Source organism: Panthera tigris, chromosome B3 (genome assembly GCF_018350195.1).
Source record: "Panthera tigris isolate Pti1 chromosome B3, P.tigris_Pti1_mat1.1, whole genome shotgun sequence".
NCBI classification, from domain to species: Eukaryota; Metazoa; Chordata; class Mammalia; order Carnivora; family Felidae; genus Panthera; species Panthera tigris.
This window is the reverse complement of record NC_056665.1, coordinates 105,954,037-105,971,311: the sequence shown is the minus strand read 5'-3', so window position 1 is coordinate 105,971,311 and position 17,275 is coordinate 105,954,037. Positions and strand designations below refer to the sequence as shown.

Below are 17,275 nucleotides of genomic sequence, written 5' to 3'. Positions count from 1 at the left end.
TCACCCTTCTTGTTGACTAATCCTTCATAATATTTCCCTTTATCCACTCCATCTCCTTAACAAATTGTTCACTACATTCACAAACCATCCCACATCCTCTTTCATCAATTCCAGCACCGTCCCTTCCTTGAGCTCAACTTTTGCCACTTCCAACAGCACAAAATGTATTGGTACTGATTCAGCATTTTGTAAATGAGCATCAGTCTTCCCAGCTAGATCTTAAGTCCCTTAAAAGCAGGAACGGAATTGTATGATCTCTTCGTTCTTGGTTTCACTAGATGAATAGATGGCCAATAACTATTTACTGTTGATAATGACATGTTGTCACCTAAAAGTTTTTTTTCACATTCAATATCTAGCTCTGGAAGCAGATTTAAATAAATCAGGTTGCTCAAATTAATTTTGCATACTTTGGGGAATGTTTAACCTATAACCATATAATGCGAGAGAGGCAACTGTTTTCTTCTGGAAAAAGCATCAAACTTAGGGTTTGAACTCATTAACTAGTCAGTACACAAGTTTCTTAACTTTTAGCTTCTTTATCTGTTATACGTAGACCTATCCAGCAGAGTTGACTGTGAGGTGTAAATGAGATAGTATCAGAGGATGCTTTGAACATTTCAGAATCTACGTAAATAGCTTATGGTATCGGAAAAGCACTCAGAATAAACATCCCATTGATGTTGTAAGATGAATCTTTTGCTAACCTCCTAATTAGAAACCTCTAGCAATCTTTTTGTTTTATTTTTATTTTTTATTTTTTTGAGAGAGAGAGAGAGAGAGAGAGAGAGAGTAGGGGGAGAGGCAGAGAGAGAGGGAGATACAGAATCCAAAGCAGGCTCCAGGCTCTGATGTGTCAGCACAGAGCCTGACACGGGCCTCGAACCCATGAACCATGAGATCATGACCTAAGCCAAAGTCGGAAGCTCAACCGACTGAGCCACCCAGATACCCCAGAAATCTCCAACAATCTTAACACGTTGATGGAAAGACCTGCTGTGTAATGACTACACCAAACTAATTTAGTTGATAGTTCACATTCTCTGCCCATAGTCTCTTCACATAAAGCCCTTACCTGGTGCCTGCCATTCTTGGCTATTTACACAGGTGTCCAGAGACTGAGAAGGCTTTTCTAGAAGGGTACACCGTTTTTAACAAGTGTTAAGTGACTTATCAAGTGGGGGTCCACTTGATAATACCAAACTTTATATTTTCTTTGCCTGAAAGTTTCTCGCAGGGTCTCCCATGCCACTTCACATCATCTCAGAGGTAGGTAAGCCCACCTTCTCTAGTACTAAGGAGTGCCCCCTTTAGCACAAATCATTCTGTCTTATAATGTATTTGTTTCTAAACGTGTCTGCCATGTGAATCTAGGGGTGTCATGAAATAGAAGATTACGACTTATTTGTGGGTGGGTTTTCTTTCTTTCTTTCTTTTTTTTTTTTTTTTAACAATTCATTGATTTTTATATCCCTGGGACTTAGCACAAAGCCTGGCACTTAAAATAAAGTTCTTACTCAATAAATACTGAATAAATGAATAAAATGTAAAAGAGGCAACCCTGCAGATAATGGTGATGTTTTAGTCTTTTTGTTCTCCTTCCCTCCCCCCACCTCCCCAACAGAATAAATGCTAGGAGGCTTCAGTTCCCTAGGGACCTTTAGCCCTGCTGGTCTGGACTTCCCTCAATGTGTTAGTCCAGATCCATTCAGCAACAGGGGGGCGCTAGGCTTCTGGGAACATCCCTTCTCCCACTTCTATCACCTGCCCTCAGAGGCCCAGGGGTTTCTTGTTGTCATGTCTTCCAAAAGATCGGTCCCTCTTCTCTGTCTGAAAAGGAGTATTACTTTGGTGCTCTTGTCTCAACAAACTCGTCTAAAACAAAACACAATTGGTAAACTCATTTGAATTTTGTTGTTAACGGTGAGCTCATCTTCAGTGTATTATCCCCTTCTTTAAAAAAAAAAAAAGATAAAAAGTATTAACCCAAAGCAGTGAATTTCTAATAGTAGAATGTCAGTCCATGTGACTGGTGCTTGGGCCTGGGAGAAGAGAGGGGCTTTAGAGCAGCAGTGCTTTTCCTTTGCCCCTGGAAACCTACTTGTAGAACCAGCCCCACTCAAGAGAAGAAAAATCTTTTGTTTCACACCAAAACACGCTTGTGATTCTCTCCTCTACTTCCTACATCACAAAAGTGTTGTAAGAACAAATTTTTGCCCAACAAAATGGCAGACTAATCTTGTGTGTTAATGTCACTGGTGGACCAGGTCATGGTGGATATGGAGCCGGTGGAGATGGATGACAGATCAGCTCAAAAGGAAGTTCTCTCGGGGCGCCTGGGTGGCTGAGTCGGTTAAGCATCCAACTCTTGATTTTGACTCAGGTCATGATCTCACGGTTTATGAGATCGAGCCCCACATCGAGCTCTGCAATGTGGAGCCTGCCTGAGATTCTCTCTCTCTCCCTCTCTTTCTGTCCCTCCCCCCCCATCAAAATAAATAAACTTTTAAAAAAGTAAATTCTCCTCCAGCTTCACACTGCTGAGGTATCCTCAGCCTGTTATAAAAGAGCCCCCACCCCACCCCTTAAGTCCTTGATTTCCTCTCCAGCCAGCCTGAGGTAAAACTGTTGCGGAGGGTTAAAACTTGGCTCCGCAACACTCCTTATATCCCCTCTAGAACGTCAGAGAGTTGTCACAGGCTATGTGACCTTTTCAGTACTGTTCCTTCAGCTAGCTGCATACCTGTGTATGATGGGAGCAGCTCCTGCTCTCTTCAACCTGGTCACTTCCATTTTCCTCTGAGCAAATGACTGATATCTAATCCTTTAGTAAACCAGCTGCCTTTGGGTATACCGCACATGAAGCTGGCGGTATAAGCAACTGCCATTTTCATTCGGGTGTGAGATGGGGATTTTGTGTCTCATTTTCTCTTTCTGAAAATGTATTCATGTAACATTCGATAAAAACCATTTGTTGCAACAACATGGATGGACCTTGAGGCCATTATGCTAAGTGAAATACGTCAGACAGAGAAAGACAAATATGATTTAATCTCATTTATATGTGGAATCTAAAATAGCCTAACTTGTAGAAACAGTAGAATGGTGGTTACCAGGGTTAGGGGGTCGGGGGACTGGAGAGATGTTGTTGATTGGTGGGTACAAACTCACAACTAGAAGGTAAGTAAATTCTGGAGATCTAATGCACAGCATAGTGATTGTAGCCAACAATACTGTATTATAAACATCAAAATTGCTGAGAGACTAGATCCTAAATGTTCTCACCACAAAAGAAATGATAATTATGTGCCATAATAGAGGTGTTTAATGTTCTGCTTGCAATCTTATTCTAATATTTAAATGTATCCAATCAACATGTTGTACACCTTAAACTTATGCCATGTTATTTGTCAATTATATCTCAATGTATTTATTTAGAAAAAATTTCTTAATGTTTATTTTTGAGAGAGAGAGAGAGAGAGAGAGAGAGAGAGAGAGAGAGCTTGAGCAGAGAAGGGGCAGAGAGAGGAAGACACAGAATCTGAAGCAGGCTCCAGACTCTAAGCTGTCAGCACAGAGCCCGATGTGGGGCTTGAACTCACAAACCTCAAGATCAGGACCTGAGCTGAAGTCGGATGTTCAACTGACCGAGCCACCCGGGCGTCCCAATTGTATCTCAATTCAAAAAAACATTTGTAACTTGCCTAATTGGAGAATAAATTTGCATGCATTCTCCAGCAAGGCTTCTTTGTTTTTTCATAATCTGGTGACCGGAATATGGAAAATATTTACATTTTGTACCATATTTGAAGCACTGTGGCTTTGTTCTTTTGAACTCAGTTTTTTGTTTGTAAGCGAAAGAGGGAAATAACTGAGTGAGAGATGTGATCTAGATTTTTACAGCTGTATTCCGTATTTTTAAATCATATAATAGGAGTGAATAAATTATGTTGTACAAAATGGTTTATTCCAAGTGTCAGCTTCAGGGATTCTTGAGATAGCTACTAACTTTTCAGTTTTGCTGGCTTTGGTGGCAGGCCGTGTCTTTTTTCAGAAAACTTTGCCATTGGCTGGGGTCTCTGGACCTGTCGCCATGCTTCTGAAGGTACCACTTCTCTGAAACCTCCCTTTTCATTGTTCCTGCCCTTTCTGAGCAGCAGGAACAGTCACATGTCTGCTGTGCACATCTCCAGGCCACCATTAAGACATAACCTTGTCAGCAGGGTATCAAGATGCATGCAGTCAGTACCTTCCAGAGAGGCGGAGCAGGTACTTTAGAGTCCTCTGTACTTTGAGGTTTGTTTCAGAGTCACAGATGGTGTGGCCCCGCGAGATGCACTCATAGAGGTATGGTCGCTGGAGACTCACCAGCCTTTTCTTACCTGCAATTTATAAACTGTCCTCAGGGACGGAAAAGAGTCTTCCAAAGCAAAACACAATGGCAGCCAGTGCCCTGGCCAAAGCCCTGTGTCTGCTCGCTGGTGTTTGGGAATCCTGAGTCGAGGTGAGGACCTGCGGCCACCACGGCTCCGCGGAATGAGTCCCGCGGCAGTTCTGCCAGTGCTAAGTGTGTGTGTGGCTTTGGTCTCGTCCCCACAGCTATTGACCTGCTCTACTGGCGGGACATCAAGCAGACTGGGATCGTGTTCGGGAGCTTCCTGCTACTGCTCTTCTCCCTGACCCAGTTCAGCGTTGTGAGTGTCGTGGCCTACCTGGCTCTTGCCGCGCTCTCAGCCACCATCAGTTTCCGCATCTACAAGTCTGTGTTACAAGCGGTGCAGAAAACCGACGAGGGCCACCCTTTCAAGTGAGTACCCCAGCTGGGCCAGTCCTTGCCCAGTCTCTCACGGGGCTCCTTCCCTCTGACTCTGTTTCAGCTCCTGTGCATTTGGGTGATAAGTCTCTGGGACCTGACAGATGTCTCCGAGTCTCTTTAATGCCCTGGCTTCTAATAGCTAATATTTCTGGTGAATTTCTAAGGCAAACTCAGTTATCCCCATTGTAACACTTACTTGCTGTATTGAGCTTTTATATTTAATTATTACTAATGAATTAAGATGCATATTTAATATAAATTTATAGAGCATACACATATTTCATATTTTATATTTAATTATTACTAATAGTGATCATAATCCATTATATGTGCACAATGTTTTATAATTTAAGGAGTAAGAAACAATTAATCCTCCCTACCCTGTGAAGAAAGCAGAGCAGTGTAATTAATCTCTACGTACAGGTGGGAAAACTGAGGTTCTAAGACGTAAAGTGACTTGCCCAAGGTCATATGGCCAGTAAATAGCACAGAGTCAGGGCTAGGGTGTTTGGATTTTTATTTCTACGGTCTCTGGAAGCTTCATACCAAAGGGCCAACTTTCTGAGGGGTACAAGTTCATGAATAGTCTTATAACGTGCCCTCCTCTGCATTTTTATACTAGGGAAATCTGACTAGAATGAACATTAAAGAGAAGGAATTGTTTTTAAGGCCATATACTAAGGATGAATGAAACAGGGCAGAGGGAGGCAATAGTCTTGCCAGCTGCATGCCACCCAACTCCACCCCAGTCTGTCTCCTGACTCTGGCTTGTGAGCCCGGGGAATTTCAGCACTGACTATCAGAGTCACCCCCTCCCCTGCTGTTGGCCCCAGAGTGCAAGCTGTACTATAGGTGTCCTCAGTTCCTGTAATGGAGGGGACAGTTCTGAGTCCTGGATGAGCCTTGTAGATGCTGCTGCAGGTGGCTTCTGGGCCAGACCCAGTAAATCCTCCCTGGCTCACCCACACCAGTAAGCTGAATGAAGACCTTAGGGCACCGGGCCCTTAAAAGGTGAAAAGATGCCTGTGTTTTGGGGACAGAAGGGAAAAGGCTGCACATCCAACCTCCCTTCCCAGCCTCTGGTTCCTGGCCTCGGTGTCAGTTACAGTCTGAGCACTCTTGCCCTTGGGATGTATTGGGCTTTCTTCTAATGCAGTTAATGGGTCTTCTGGGCTATAACTTGTCTCTACAAATCCCTGTTCCAAAGGGGGGAAAGCATAGAAGTGCAGTGTCTTCACATCAGGGTTATACCATGCCTACCAGCCTGTGACCAGAGTTCACATCTTCAGAGTCCTGCTCTGCCTCAGCCTCTGCCCTCAGCCATCCAAGAAAGGCTAGTTTCTTTCACATTCTTGGCCCCCCAAGACTGTCATGTTCAATTAGTTCAACTAATTTTTCTTCCTTTAGGAAACAGATTTAAAAAAAAAAAAAAAAAAAACAAAACAAAACTTCCCTGTGGTTGAGTTGTTTTTATCAGTAAATAGAATACCTGACTAGGAGCACATTTTGGGATCAAAGCTTAACTAGAAAAATCAGTATTTTTCTGTATTTTTTCCTAAAGAGTAGGAAAGCCATAAGATTTCATTGTAAGCTCTCTAAATTCAAACCAAATGCTACTTTATTTTTTCCCTCTCAATTCTCAGAATTAGATAAGCACTGTAAGAACTCTAGAAATATCCTCTGGGTAGATAACGTAGTGCTGTCTTAAAACAGAACGGAAGGAGGGGAGGAGGTAGAGAGGATGGGCCCTCGGTGGGGGAGCATGGCCAAACAGGAGGATGGACTACATGGGGAGCCTGGTTTATCTGCCCATAGTTACACTTCATCGTTTGAACAAATGAAAAATGCAGTCACTAAAAATATTGCTCTTAGTAGAAACAGTGAGCTTTTGAATAGGGGCCAGGTCTCTTGAGCTTTCAGAGCTCTCTAGATAAAACCTGAGAGTATTTTCCAAAATGCAAACATGAAATATTAAAGTTGAGGTGATGAGCAATAATTGGCAGCTAGGATTTTCAGATACCTCTGTTATTTAAAAAAATAAACCATCTCCATGCAGCCAAGAAGAAATGAGGACTTTCACAACTACCTGGCAGACCAGGGATTTATGGAGAATTCAGTGAATGAGCTGATTCTGGACTGACTTCTCCCTGGTCCAAGCCAGTTGCTTTGAACCATCAGCTCACACTGTCACGCTGTCTTGGGGACACAGAAACAGTCATAGCACACCATTAACGGCCATAATTCCCGGGTTCTCCAGTATACTGGAAGTGGGTGTGTATGGTCCCTGCAGCCCACTGGCTGGCGTAAAGCCCCCAGAGATGGCCTGGCTGTCCTCAGAGTGGGAGGAGGAAAACTCAGCTGTTTCATGGTTACCTCTGATGGAGCTCTCTGTGGATGGTTTGTTGACAGGACCTACTTGGAGCTCGAGATCACCCTTTCTCAGGAGCAGATCCAGAAGTACACAGACTGTCTGCAGTTCTATGTGAACAACACACTTAAAGAACTGAGGAGGCTCTTCCTTGTCCAGGACCTGGTGGATTCCTTAAAAGTACGGTTGCTTAAGCCATTCACTTGACAATCTTGAGTTTTGTTTTCCCTAATGGTATAACGTAAACCACCACATAATGGGGAATAAGAGGCAAGTGCTAATTACATTCTAGAGTGAGAAAACCTCCAGCTGTGTGGTACCATGGAGTGCATCCAGTCCAATCCTCTCATTTTACAGATGCCACAACTGTGGTTCAGAGAGGCTAAGTCACTTGCCGGAGGTTGCCCAGCGAGTCACTGGCTGGGATCAAACCGAGGGTCACATGGCTTCCAATACTATACTTTTCACAACACACCAGGTTGTTTCTTCTTATCATTTTCAGTCCCTTGGCCAATTTCCTAAAATTAGTTCTTTAAAAACTCTAGTTTTGGAAATGTGAAAAAAATATATATGCTTTTTTCATTGAAAGAAACTCTGTGGACTCCTAATGGTGAGATGTCCCTGTGTCCTTACCTGGTGTGTGCTGTGAGACTGAGCCTCAGAAGCATGGAGGACCTTGGCACCTGTGTGTTATTCCTGGCACTCTCACTGAACTTACTAGGTTTCTTTGAACAAGCTGCTCAGCCCACCTTGTGGTGTATGTATAAGACTGAAGTCAACGGGGCATGATTCAGCAGGGCCTGAGCGAGGTTGTTGTGAGTTCCCTGTGCTCCCAGAGTGCTTTGTATGCACACTGGGCAGGGGTCTTGTCGCTGGGGCTGCCCAACAACTGTTTGAGGAAGGGCAGAAGGAAAAGTGAGTGATGTGGCCTTGGAAGATGCTCTCCTGGAATAATACTACTTTCCAAGTAATGACTGAAGAGAGATACCAGGGAGATGACAATTACTGACCCAAGGGCTTTTAGGTTGATGTTTCTATTTGTATTTGTAATGTAAAAATACGGGCTAGAGCAGAGGTCATCAAACCTTATCTGTAAAGGGCCAGATAGTAAATCTGTTAGGCTTTGCATGCCACATAATCTCTGTCACAGCTACTCAGCTTTGCCATCATAGTAGGAAAGCGGCCAAACACGATGCATAAATGAATGGCTGTGGCTGTGTGCCAATAAGACTTTATTTATGAATACCGAAAGTTGCATTTCATATCATTTCTACATATCACAAAATGTTGCTCTTGCTTTGGTTTTCTTCAACCATTTAAAAATATGAAATTTAATCTTAACTCATGGGCCCATAAGAAAACAGGCCAAGGGCCATAGTTTGCTGACCCCTCCCTTATTATTTCATGGAGTCCTTCAGATCTTCTGACAAAGATGTCCAAAAGGTTCTAAGAGAAGTAAAGGCTAGGTTCTCTTTCAGTAATTCTGTGATGAACTTTAAATGCTTACATTTCTTATTGAAATGGTGTATTTTCCCTCCATTTTTAATCTAAAAAAAGTCAATGAAATAAGACGCTCATCTGTCACAAATGGTTTTAGAAGCTCTGATAGATTCCATTCTTCAGTTTGCAGTCCTGATGTGGCTCCTGACTTACGTTGGCGCTCTTTTCAACGGGCTGACCCTGCTGCTCATGGGTAAGGACAGATGAGCATGTTATGTCTTCCTTCACACTCTCCACGAGCATAAAGCTTCCTATGCTGTTAGCTGTGAGCTTGCTGTGGTAGAGTCCTAGAAACAACACCATAGTACAGGGCATTTCCCTGACCATCATAGTTCAATTTAAGAGTGTATATTATACATTAATAATGAATCTCTTAGTTTGAAGGATTTTTTCTCTTGAATCACAATTGGTTTTATTTGGTTTCTAATTATATATTTGTTTGCAGTAGGCAATTATGGGTAGAAATTAATTTTCATTGTGGGAAGGCACAATCCATCCCTCATTCCTGGAATGAGTCTGGGAATAATGGCTCAATATCTGTAAAGGGCTCAACATCCCTTTGTTTTCCTTATGGACTGTCCTGCCATCTTTTTAAATTTTTTTTAATGTTTATTTTTTTGAGAGGGAGAGAGAGAGAGAGCCGGGGGTGCTGGGGGAAAGACAGAGAGAGGGAGACACGGAACCTGAAGCAGGATCCAGGCTCTGAGCTGTCAGCACAGAGCCCAACACGGGGTTCAAACACACAAACCATGAGATCATGACCTGAGCCGAAGTCGGACATTTAACCAGCTGAGCCACCCAGGTGCCCCCAGTCCTGCCACCTTTTAGCTAGAATGCTAGCTACCATAAAATAATGCTATAAGATTACATAATTATATAAAGATGTATCTAAAAGCTTATTCTCACTGATAACTCTCAGAATTTTAATACTGTATTTGTTTTTCATCCCAGCTGTGGTTTCAATGTTTACTCTACCTGTAGTGTATGTTAAGCACCAGGTAAGTCCTGTGTGATGTCAGATAGTCACCTTAAATTTTGACCTTGTGACCTTTGGATGTGCTCATGATTTCTTCTTCTTTGTAGGCACAGATTGACCAATATCTGGGACTTGTGAGGACTCACATAAACGCTGTTGTGGCAAAGTAAGTTACACAGTGCAGTTCCTAAAAAAGAGAGACTATCTTTTTTTTTATTTTTTTTTTTACGTTTACTTATTTTTGAGACAGAGAGAGACAGAGCATGAATGGGGGAGGGTCAGAGAGAGGGAGACACAGAATCTGAAACAGGCTCTGAGCTGTCAGCACAGAGCCTGACACAGGGCTTGAACTCACGGAGTGCAAGATCATGACCTGAGCCGAAGTCGGCCACTTAACCGACTGAGCCACCCAGGCGCCCCAAAAGGAGAGACTATCTTAGGCAGGAATTTGTGTGGATTAGATATGGGTAATAAAAGGACAATAAAATAGTAAGTTCATTTATGATCATTCACTTACTGGAGTCAGGCATTTACACCTTTCCCAATCATATGATTTCAGAAAATTAATTATACACTTTAAAATGCTTAATCAAGTAAAACTTCAGTGGCTTAATTCAGGTATGATGATGAATGAGTTCTAATGAATGAATGATATTATGCTTTATCTGGAGACTGGCTCATGTCCAAGAACAAGATGGGTTGGAGGAAAGAAGGAAGCCTGATTCAGAAAACTAAAATTAATTTACAACAGTTTGATTGAAATAAAAACCATCAAATTAACGTACATTTTCAATCTTTCAAACAATAAAGAGCACTGATTTTTTTAAATATAATTTATCGTCAAATCGGCTAACCTACAGTGTGCTCAGTGTGCTCTTGGTTTTGGGGTAGATTCCCATGATTCATTGCTTGCATACAACACTCACTGTAAAGAGCACTGATTTTTAAACCATTGAAATTATTTTTCCAACTTGAAAAAATGTTTAAATCTGTAATATTTGTTATATTTTCTGTTACACCATTTTGACTCAACAAGGGTGTGTGTTTGCTTATTTAATTAACACCATTGCTTTTTATTTTTTCTTCTTTTTAATGTTTATTTTTGAGAGAGGGAGAGAGCTTGAGCAGGGGAGGGGTGGAGAGAGGGAAACAGAGGATCTGAAGTGGGCTCTGCACTGACAGCAGCGAGCCCATTTACGAACCGCAAGTTCATGACCTGAGCAGAAGTCGGACACTCAACAGACCGAGCCACCCAGGAGCCCTTTAAACAGACTCTACGTTATGGTTCCTTTGTATATTAGCAAATAAAGATTCCAGTTATAAGTATCCACAGCTAGTATGGACATTAAACTTAGTTCTTCATAATTTTTAAATAAATTAGTGTTTGTAAATTTATGTCAGTCTAAACCACCTGGAATGATAGTTTTTATATTGTCATTTTGTTACTGATTTTGTTTTAATCAAAAGCTGACCTAGGCTCCAACTGGAAATACATGTCACAAAAGGGCTAGACTATGTTGAGATTGAACTCCCTCTCCTAATCTTAAGATCATGGGGCTAGACCTCAGTGGTGGTCAGAATTAGAGGGAAATATGTTAGACAGCCAATGATGTATCAACAACACCAACAGATAAGAGAAAGCAACCATTTTAAAGTTCCTCTGCTATTTGATTTGTGCATCATCAGTTATGATTCTCTCCTAAACTATAGGAAGCGTTTTGTCTTGTTTTCTTTTGTTTTGTTTTATTGTGTACTGCTCATAATTCTTCCTCCTAAATTCATGGTGAATTTGGATCTAGATCAGATCTGTGGCACATTTCAAAATGTCTGAAATTATCTCCTTGGACCCAAATGCAACTAAAACCTCATGAAAATCAACAAACTGAGGATAAAGTATTCATTATTTCGTATTAAGGAATGGCCCCATGGTATAGTGTAAAAGTCAGTGGTTGCCAAAACCTGGGAAACTGTCAAAGACACCAGTTCCCAGATTCTTAAAACAGACCTAGAGAATTCGAATTTCTAGGATTGGGGACCTGGAATCCGTATTTTAATGAACTCTCCAGGTAACTTTTTGGCAATTAAGAGCTGTGTTTTGGGGAACTGTAGCAACACCGGAATAGGAAGGAGAACACCAGAATAGGAGCTTAGAAATCAGAAGCTAGACATTCTAGTCCTAAGTTATCCAATACTTAGTTGGGGGATCTTGAACAAATCACATCTATTAATTTTTTATTTGGTCAATAGGTTGGTTGGCTCCAAAAAGAGACATGCCTGTTATGCCCCAGGTACTGCGTGGAACAGGCACGGAGGGTAAAAAGATGAATGAGCTGATCCCCACTCTAGTAGAGCTCTCAGCCTCTCTGTGCAGATAAAACTGTAAAGAGATAAATAAGTATAAGACAATATAAGAACTACAATGGAGTTGTATAAAATGTTAAGGTCAGGGAGATAAGGAAATAACTGTTCCTACCTGGAGGGGTAATGGAAATGGCATTAAATCCTTACTAAAATGAAGGCCTTTGTCTTAGTTCAGGCCACTGTACTAAGTACCATAGACTTGGTGGCTTATAAACAACAGAAATTTATGTCTCGCCATTCTGGAGGCTGGATGTCCAAGATCAGAGTGCCAGCACGGTCAGGCTCTAATTAGGGCCTTCTTTCAGGTTACAGACTTCTTGCTCTGTCCTCACACGGTGGAAGTGGAAGGGAGCTCTCTGGGGTTTCTTTTATAGGGCACTAATCCTACTCATGAAAGTTCCACCCTCATGACCTAATCACCTCTGAAAGGCCTCATCCCCTAATACCAACACAATGTGGGTTAATTTCAACATACGAATTTGAGCAAGGGGCAGGGGGGTGGGGTGGGGGACACAAATATTCAGTCTATGGCAACCTTGAAGGATGGGTAAACATTCATCATGTGGGTGATGAGGGGAAAGACATTGCAGGAAGAAGAGATAATGTAAGCAAAGGGAGAAGCATGAAAATGTGGGTCATGTAGGAAATAATGAGTCCACCAGTGTGTCTAAAGCTTAAATGAGTGGAAAGATCAACTGCCAAGACTCTAGAAAGAGAGGCTGAGGTCAAGTATTGAACGCTGTAAGGAATGGTGACTCTGGCCCAACAGGAAATGGACAGCCCCTGATGTTTTTATGCGGGGGTGATATGCACTGTATGTGCACACAGATGTGCATACTGTGACAATCTAGTGAGAGGAGAACTGAACAGGGGAGTGGAAACGTAATCAGGTCAGCTAGGAGACTATGGTAATTCACAAAAGGTGACAAGAGTCTAGGCCTGTTAAAGTGGAAAGGAGAAAAGACAAAGAATGTACGATGTATGAACCTACATGTGCAATGTAATTGTTAATTAACATTGGAAATCAAGGCTGGGAAAAGAAATAGAAAGAGGGGCGCCTGGGTGGCGCAGTCGGTTAAGCGTCCGGCTTCAGCCAGGTTACGATCTCGCGGATCTCGCGGTCTGTGAGTTCGAGTCCCGCGTCAGGCTCTGGGCTGATGGCTCGGAGCCTGGAGCCTGTTTCCGATTCTGTGTCTCCCTCTCTCTCTGCCCCTCCCCCATTCATGCTCTGTCTCTCTCTGTCCCAAAAATAAATAAAAAACGTTGAAAAAAAAAAATTAAAAAAAAAAAAAAAAAAAGAAATAGAAAGAAAACATTACCCGTAAGGACTAATGTGGTTTCTATAATTGAGCTTCATTCAGATTTGGATCTGAGCTTCTCGGTAGCTAGCAAAAAGAGAAACTACGTAAGTTAGATCGGTCTTGCTATCAGAAAGGAAGGAACAGCAGTTTTTGAAGAGAACCTGTTTTGCCTGACACTAAATCTTGAAGGAAATTTCTTGGTGGGGGTCTTACCTCTAAGGCTCCTTCGCCTCTGAAATTCTGATCCCATGTTAGAATAATTCCCAGCAGAAGAACCGACATCATTTTAGTAAAACAGTTAAGAACACGATCTTTGGAATCAGACTACTTTGAGTCCATTTCTGGTATTTTTAGCTACATGAGTTCATCATAAATGTTATTTGACTCTCTGAGCTGGTTTCCTTATCTGCACATTAGTAATGTTAAATACTTAACTCATATGGTTGTTGGGGATTAAATGAGATAATGTCTATAAAGTACTTTTACTTGGATTGGATGTAAGACACAATAAATATTAGACATCAGCACGATCATCGCCATCAGCACCATCATCCTATTACTGCCTAGAGATTGGTTAAGAGGAGTGTGGAGAAAGTCCTAGACCTGGTGCAGTAGACCTCAGTGCCACTCCCTTCTCTATGTGGACTAGATGGATAGAGCCTGTCCCAGTCATTTCTGGGTCTCAGGTAGACGCACAGAAATAGGTCTCTATTGTTGCATAGAAATGTGTTCACAGACACTCACATACTTTAGTATCTTTTGGAATATTAGCCTATTTGGTCAGCTAGCTAATTACGGCAACAGCACATGATGAAGTCACAAAATGATTTTATTAATAACACTTGTGACTTACTGTTTTTTGATATTGTCTTTTTAGGATTCAGGCTAAAATCCCAGGCGCTAAAAGGCATGCTGAGTAAATCGATATCCCACCAGGGACTGGACACAAACCAGAATGTCTGGAGTGGTAACAACTCTGTTCTTACATGTTACTGCAAATTGATTGTTTCTCCCCCCAGTACCATAATCTTAGAGACAAACTTTAAAACAGCTGTTTTTAGGCTGTTCCTGTACTCTTAGGATATTTGAGTCACTTGTGTCAAGCACTAAAGTATAGAGAAAAGTGTATTAGATGTGGTTTTAATTTTGTGTTGCTAAAAAAAAAAAAAAAGTGCATGATGGTGAGAGCCCAGCTTATTTTGTCTTCTTCGGTGTTCTCCTCCTCCTCTCTGCAATGCTTCTGTAGCTTCTGACGTTCCCCGTGGCTAGGCCCTTCCTGCCGAGTGCACTGATGCAGTAGTGGAAATCGCTTATATGTCCTTGGGTTGCTGGTTGGATTAATCTTTAATAACAATATATAGAATTGTAGACTGATGTTTTAGTGTTTTTCCAACACACAACATAAAAATAAAAACAGTCGACCGTACTTATGGTAATCAGTTTTGTATAACTTAAAATAATTAAATAAATGAATAACCCCTCCTCCCTGCCCTCCCCCCCCCAAAAAAAAACATGCAGTACTTTTGTTGTGTGGGACTGACAGGCTGATTTACATGTATGGTAAAAAAAAGTACCAGCATGTTAACTTTATTACGATTTGTATTACTTTCTCTGTAGTTCCTAATGGACCTAATTATGGACTCTGGATATTTGCACTTATGTACTTGATACTGAATGCATAAATAAATGTTACTAAATGTAAAACCTTCTCCCTCTCTTCTTGTGGTCTTACCAGAAAATGCAAAAGTTCTAAGAGCTAGAATCTTCTGAGGACAGGCTGGGAAGCCTGAGACCAAGAGCTCACTTTATTCCTGTCTTCAGGACTGCATGGTCCAACTTCAACTTAGTATATGGCTCCTTTGGGGTCTTTATAGAAGTCACTACAAAGTAGTAAAACTGGAAAATACTCTTCATGTTGTACTCTGTGGGATTGATGTAGATATCTTAAGCAGGTATATATATATATATATATGTCCTTCTATAGACTTCTTATAATAATATGCAATAATTATATTTGCTAGGAAGCCACTCTTTTGTTAACTATTTCTTGAGGACCTACTGGGTGCCAAGCACAGAGAAGAGGGCTGTGAGTAAGAGAGATGACAGTTCCTGCCATCATCAAGACAAATCTTCTAAGGATTGCTTGCTGCTTTTCATAAAAATCCAATTGCATATTTTATTTCACTGTTAAGATCAAAAGTCAAAGATGATGAGGAAGAAGTGGATGAAAATAGTAGCAGTGGGAAAAATAAAAGTAGTAGGAGAAAAAAGGAATAGTAACTTACAAAACGCTGCCTTTGACCAGTTTTATGCTTGGGCTCCATAAGCACTTATGGAGGTACCCTTGTGTACAAAGTGGTGTGACGACCATAAGGGCAACTGGACATTGTGCCAACGGCCAGTATGGCGGGAGATGGGAGTTGGCTATGTGAAAACTAAATAAACTAACTAAATAAAAGGCAGCAGGAAATACGAGCTGGCTTACAAGACTAGAGCAACAGAGAAGGATTCTCAGAGGAGGTGAACTTTGCGGCTGGGTTTTCCAGATGGAGAAGGTGGTTCATCCCAGTACGAAGAGAGAACATCACCTAAGATGCTAAGTCACAGAAATACATGGCATCCACTGAGAATGGTGAGTGACAAGTTGAAATGGGTTGTAAGATGCTTGGGCTGAAGATGTGGTGCCAGGTGAGGCTGAAAGGCTGGGTTGAGACCACTAGGAAGAAACTTGAATGCTAAGGAGTTTGAGCTCCAAGCACCCACTGTGCCCAGAGGAGCCTCTAGGAGATGATGTGGAGGGAGATGGGATCGGAGTTGGTGATGGACTAGATGTGGGGTTTCAACACCAAGGCTGACCTTGGCCCTCCTCAAATTTCACACCCTTGGCAGTTCGCGTGCCTCGCCTTAGCCCAGCTCCGTCTGAGACTGGCTGTTCAGGAGAACGCAATACCATTTTTCAGGGTAGAAATCCCAGAAGACCTGGTATGGGGGAGGAAGATATTAAGCTGGGTTTGGTGCCTGCCATTCTTTATGGTTAGTAGGTACAGAAGAGGATCTTTTTTCTCTATGTGTGCTTTCCAGTCTCCAGCCCTTTGAGATGAAGTTTCCTCCAAAAGCTTTACTGTGTAGAATTAACCTCCCCCCCCACATCTGCATTCGCAGCATCTTCCTCCCTCCTGTTAGCCCAGAATTCCTTTCATAAGCAGCCGCGCATCAGGAGGATCTAAGGAGAAATTTCCATTTGCTGGCAGTGGTGGAGAACGTTTCCCGAGGAAACCCCTGTCTTTACAAAATGATAGGTACGGACATAGAATTTTACCAAAGGGAGCATGGGGCACATAATATCAGTCAACATGATATTCTGGGCGATGGATATAATGTGAGGACTCTATGAACAGGTAAGAAGAGGACCAAGAACAGGATCTCCCAGGGGCCCAGAGTGAGTGAGGTCATCCTGAAAGCTGTGCACAGTACAAAAATTTTACGGCCTATGGATGAGCCAGACAAACACAGGGTAGGGAGACACAGAAGCTGTGGTATGCCTTATGTCTCATTTCAGGAGTAAAGGTGCTCTTTCCCCACCTGTGTTAGTTTTCTGGGGTTGCCCTAACAAAATGCCAAAAACTGGATGACTTAAAGCAATAGAACTTTACTCCCTCACAGTTCTGGGGGCTAGAAGTCTGAAGTGAAGGTGTTGGCAAGGCCATGTTCTCTCTGATAGCTCTAGGGGAGAGTCCTTCCTTACCTCTGCCAGCATTGCATGGTGCTCTTTGGCTTGTAGATACATCACTCCTGGCACATGGCCATCTCCTCCCTGTGTGTCGTCCCACGGTCTTCTCTCTGTATCCAGATTTCCTCTTTTCAGAAGGTTAGCAATCATGGTGGATCAGGGCACACCTTTGTGACCTCACTTGAATTTGATTGTCTCTGTAAAAGACCCTATTTCCAAATAA

The 17,275-nt window shown here is 42.1% G+C and overlaps 1 protein-coding gene and 1 long non-coding RNA gene across 3 annotated transcripts in view; one reads left to right on the top strand and one right to left on the bottom strand.

Moving 5' to 3' along the window:
- RTN1 (reticulon 1) overlaps positions 1 to 14,963 on the top strand; it is a 226,112-nt gene extending 211,149 nt beyond the window's left edge. For both annotated transcript variants that reach the window (XM_042989811.1, XM_007095229.3), the window contains 6 exons: positions 4,600 to 4,807; positions 7,226 to 7,364; positions 8,808 to 8,877; positions 9,636 to 9,682; positions 9,768 to 9,826; positions 14,200 to 14,963. In XM_042989811.1, the coding sequence (XP_042845745.1) occupies positions 4,600 to 4,807; positions 7,226 to 7,364; positions 8,808 to 8,877; positions 9,636 to 9,682; positions 9,768 to 9,826; positions 14,200 to 14,242 (566 nt within the window). In that variant the 3' untranslated portion in view covers positions 14,243 to 14,963. The remainder of the gene's footprint in view (positions 1 to 4,599; positions 4,808 to 7,225; positions 7,365 to 8,807; positions 8,878 to 9,635; positions 9,683 to 9,767; positions 9,827 to 14,199) is intronic.
- Positions 11,883 to 17,208, bottom strand: LOC122239622. The gene is made up of 3 exons (XR_006218885.1): positions 17,068 to 17,208; positions 13,341 to 13,406; positions 11,883 to 12,037 (listed from the first exon to the last, which is right to left on the bottom strand). It is a non-coding gene; the product is annotated as an uncharacterized LOC122239622 (long non-coding RNA).
- Positions 17,209 to 17,275: the final 67 nt, after the last annotated feature.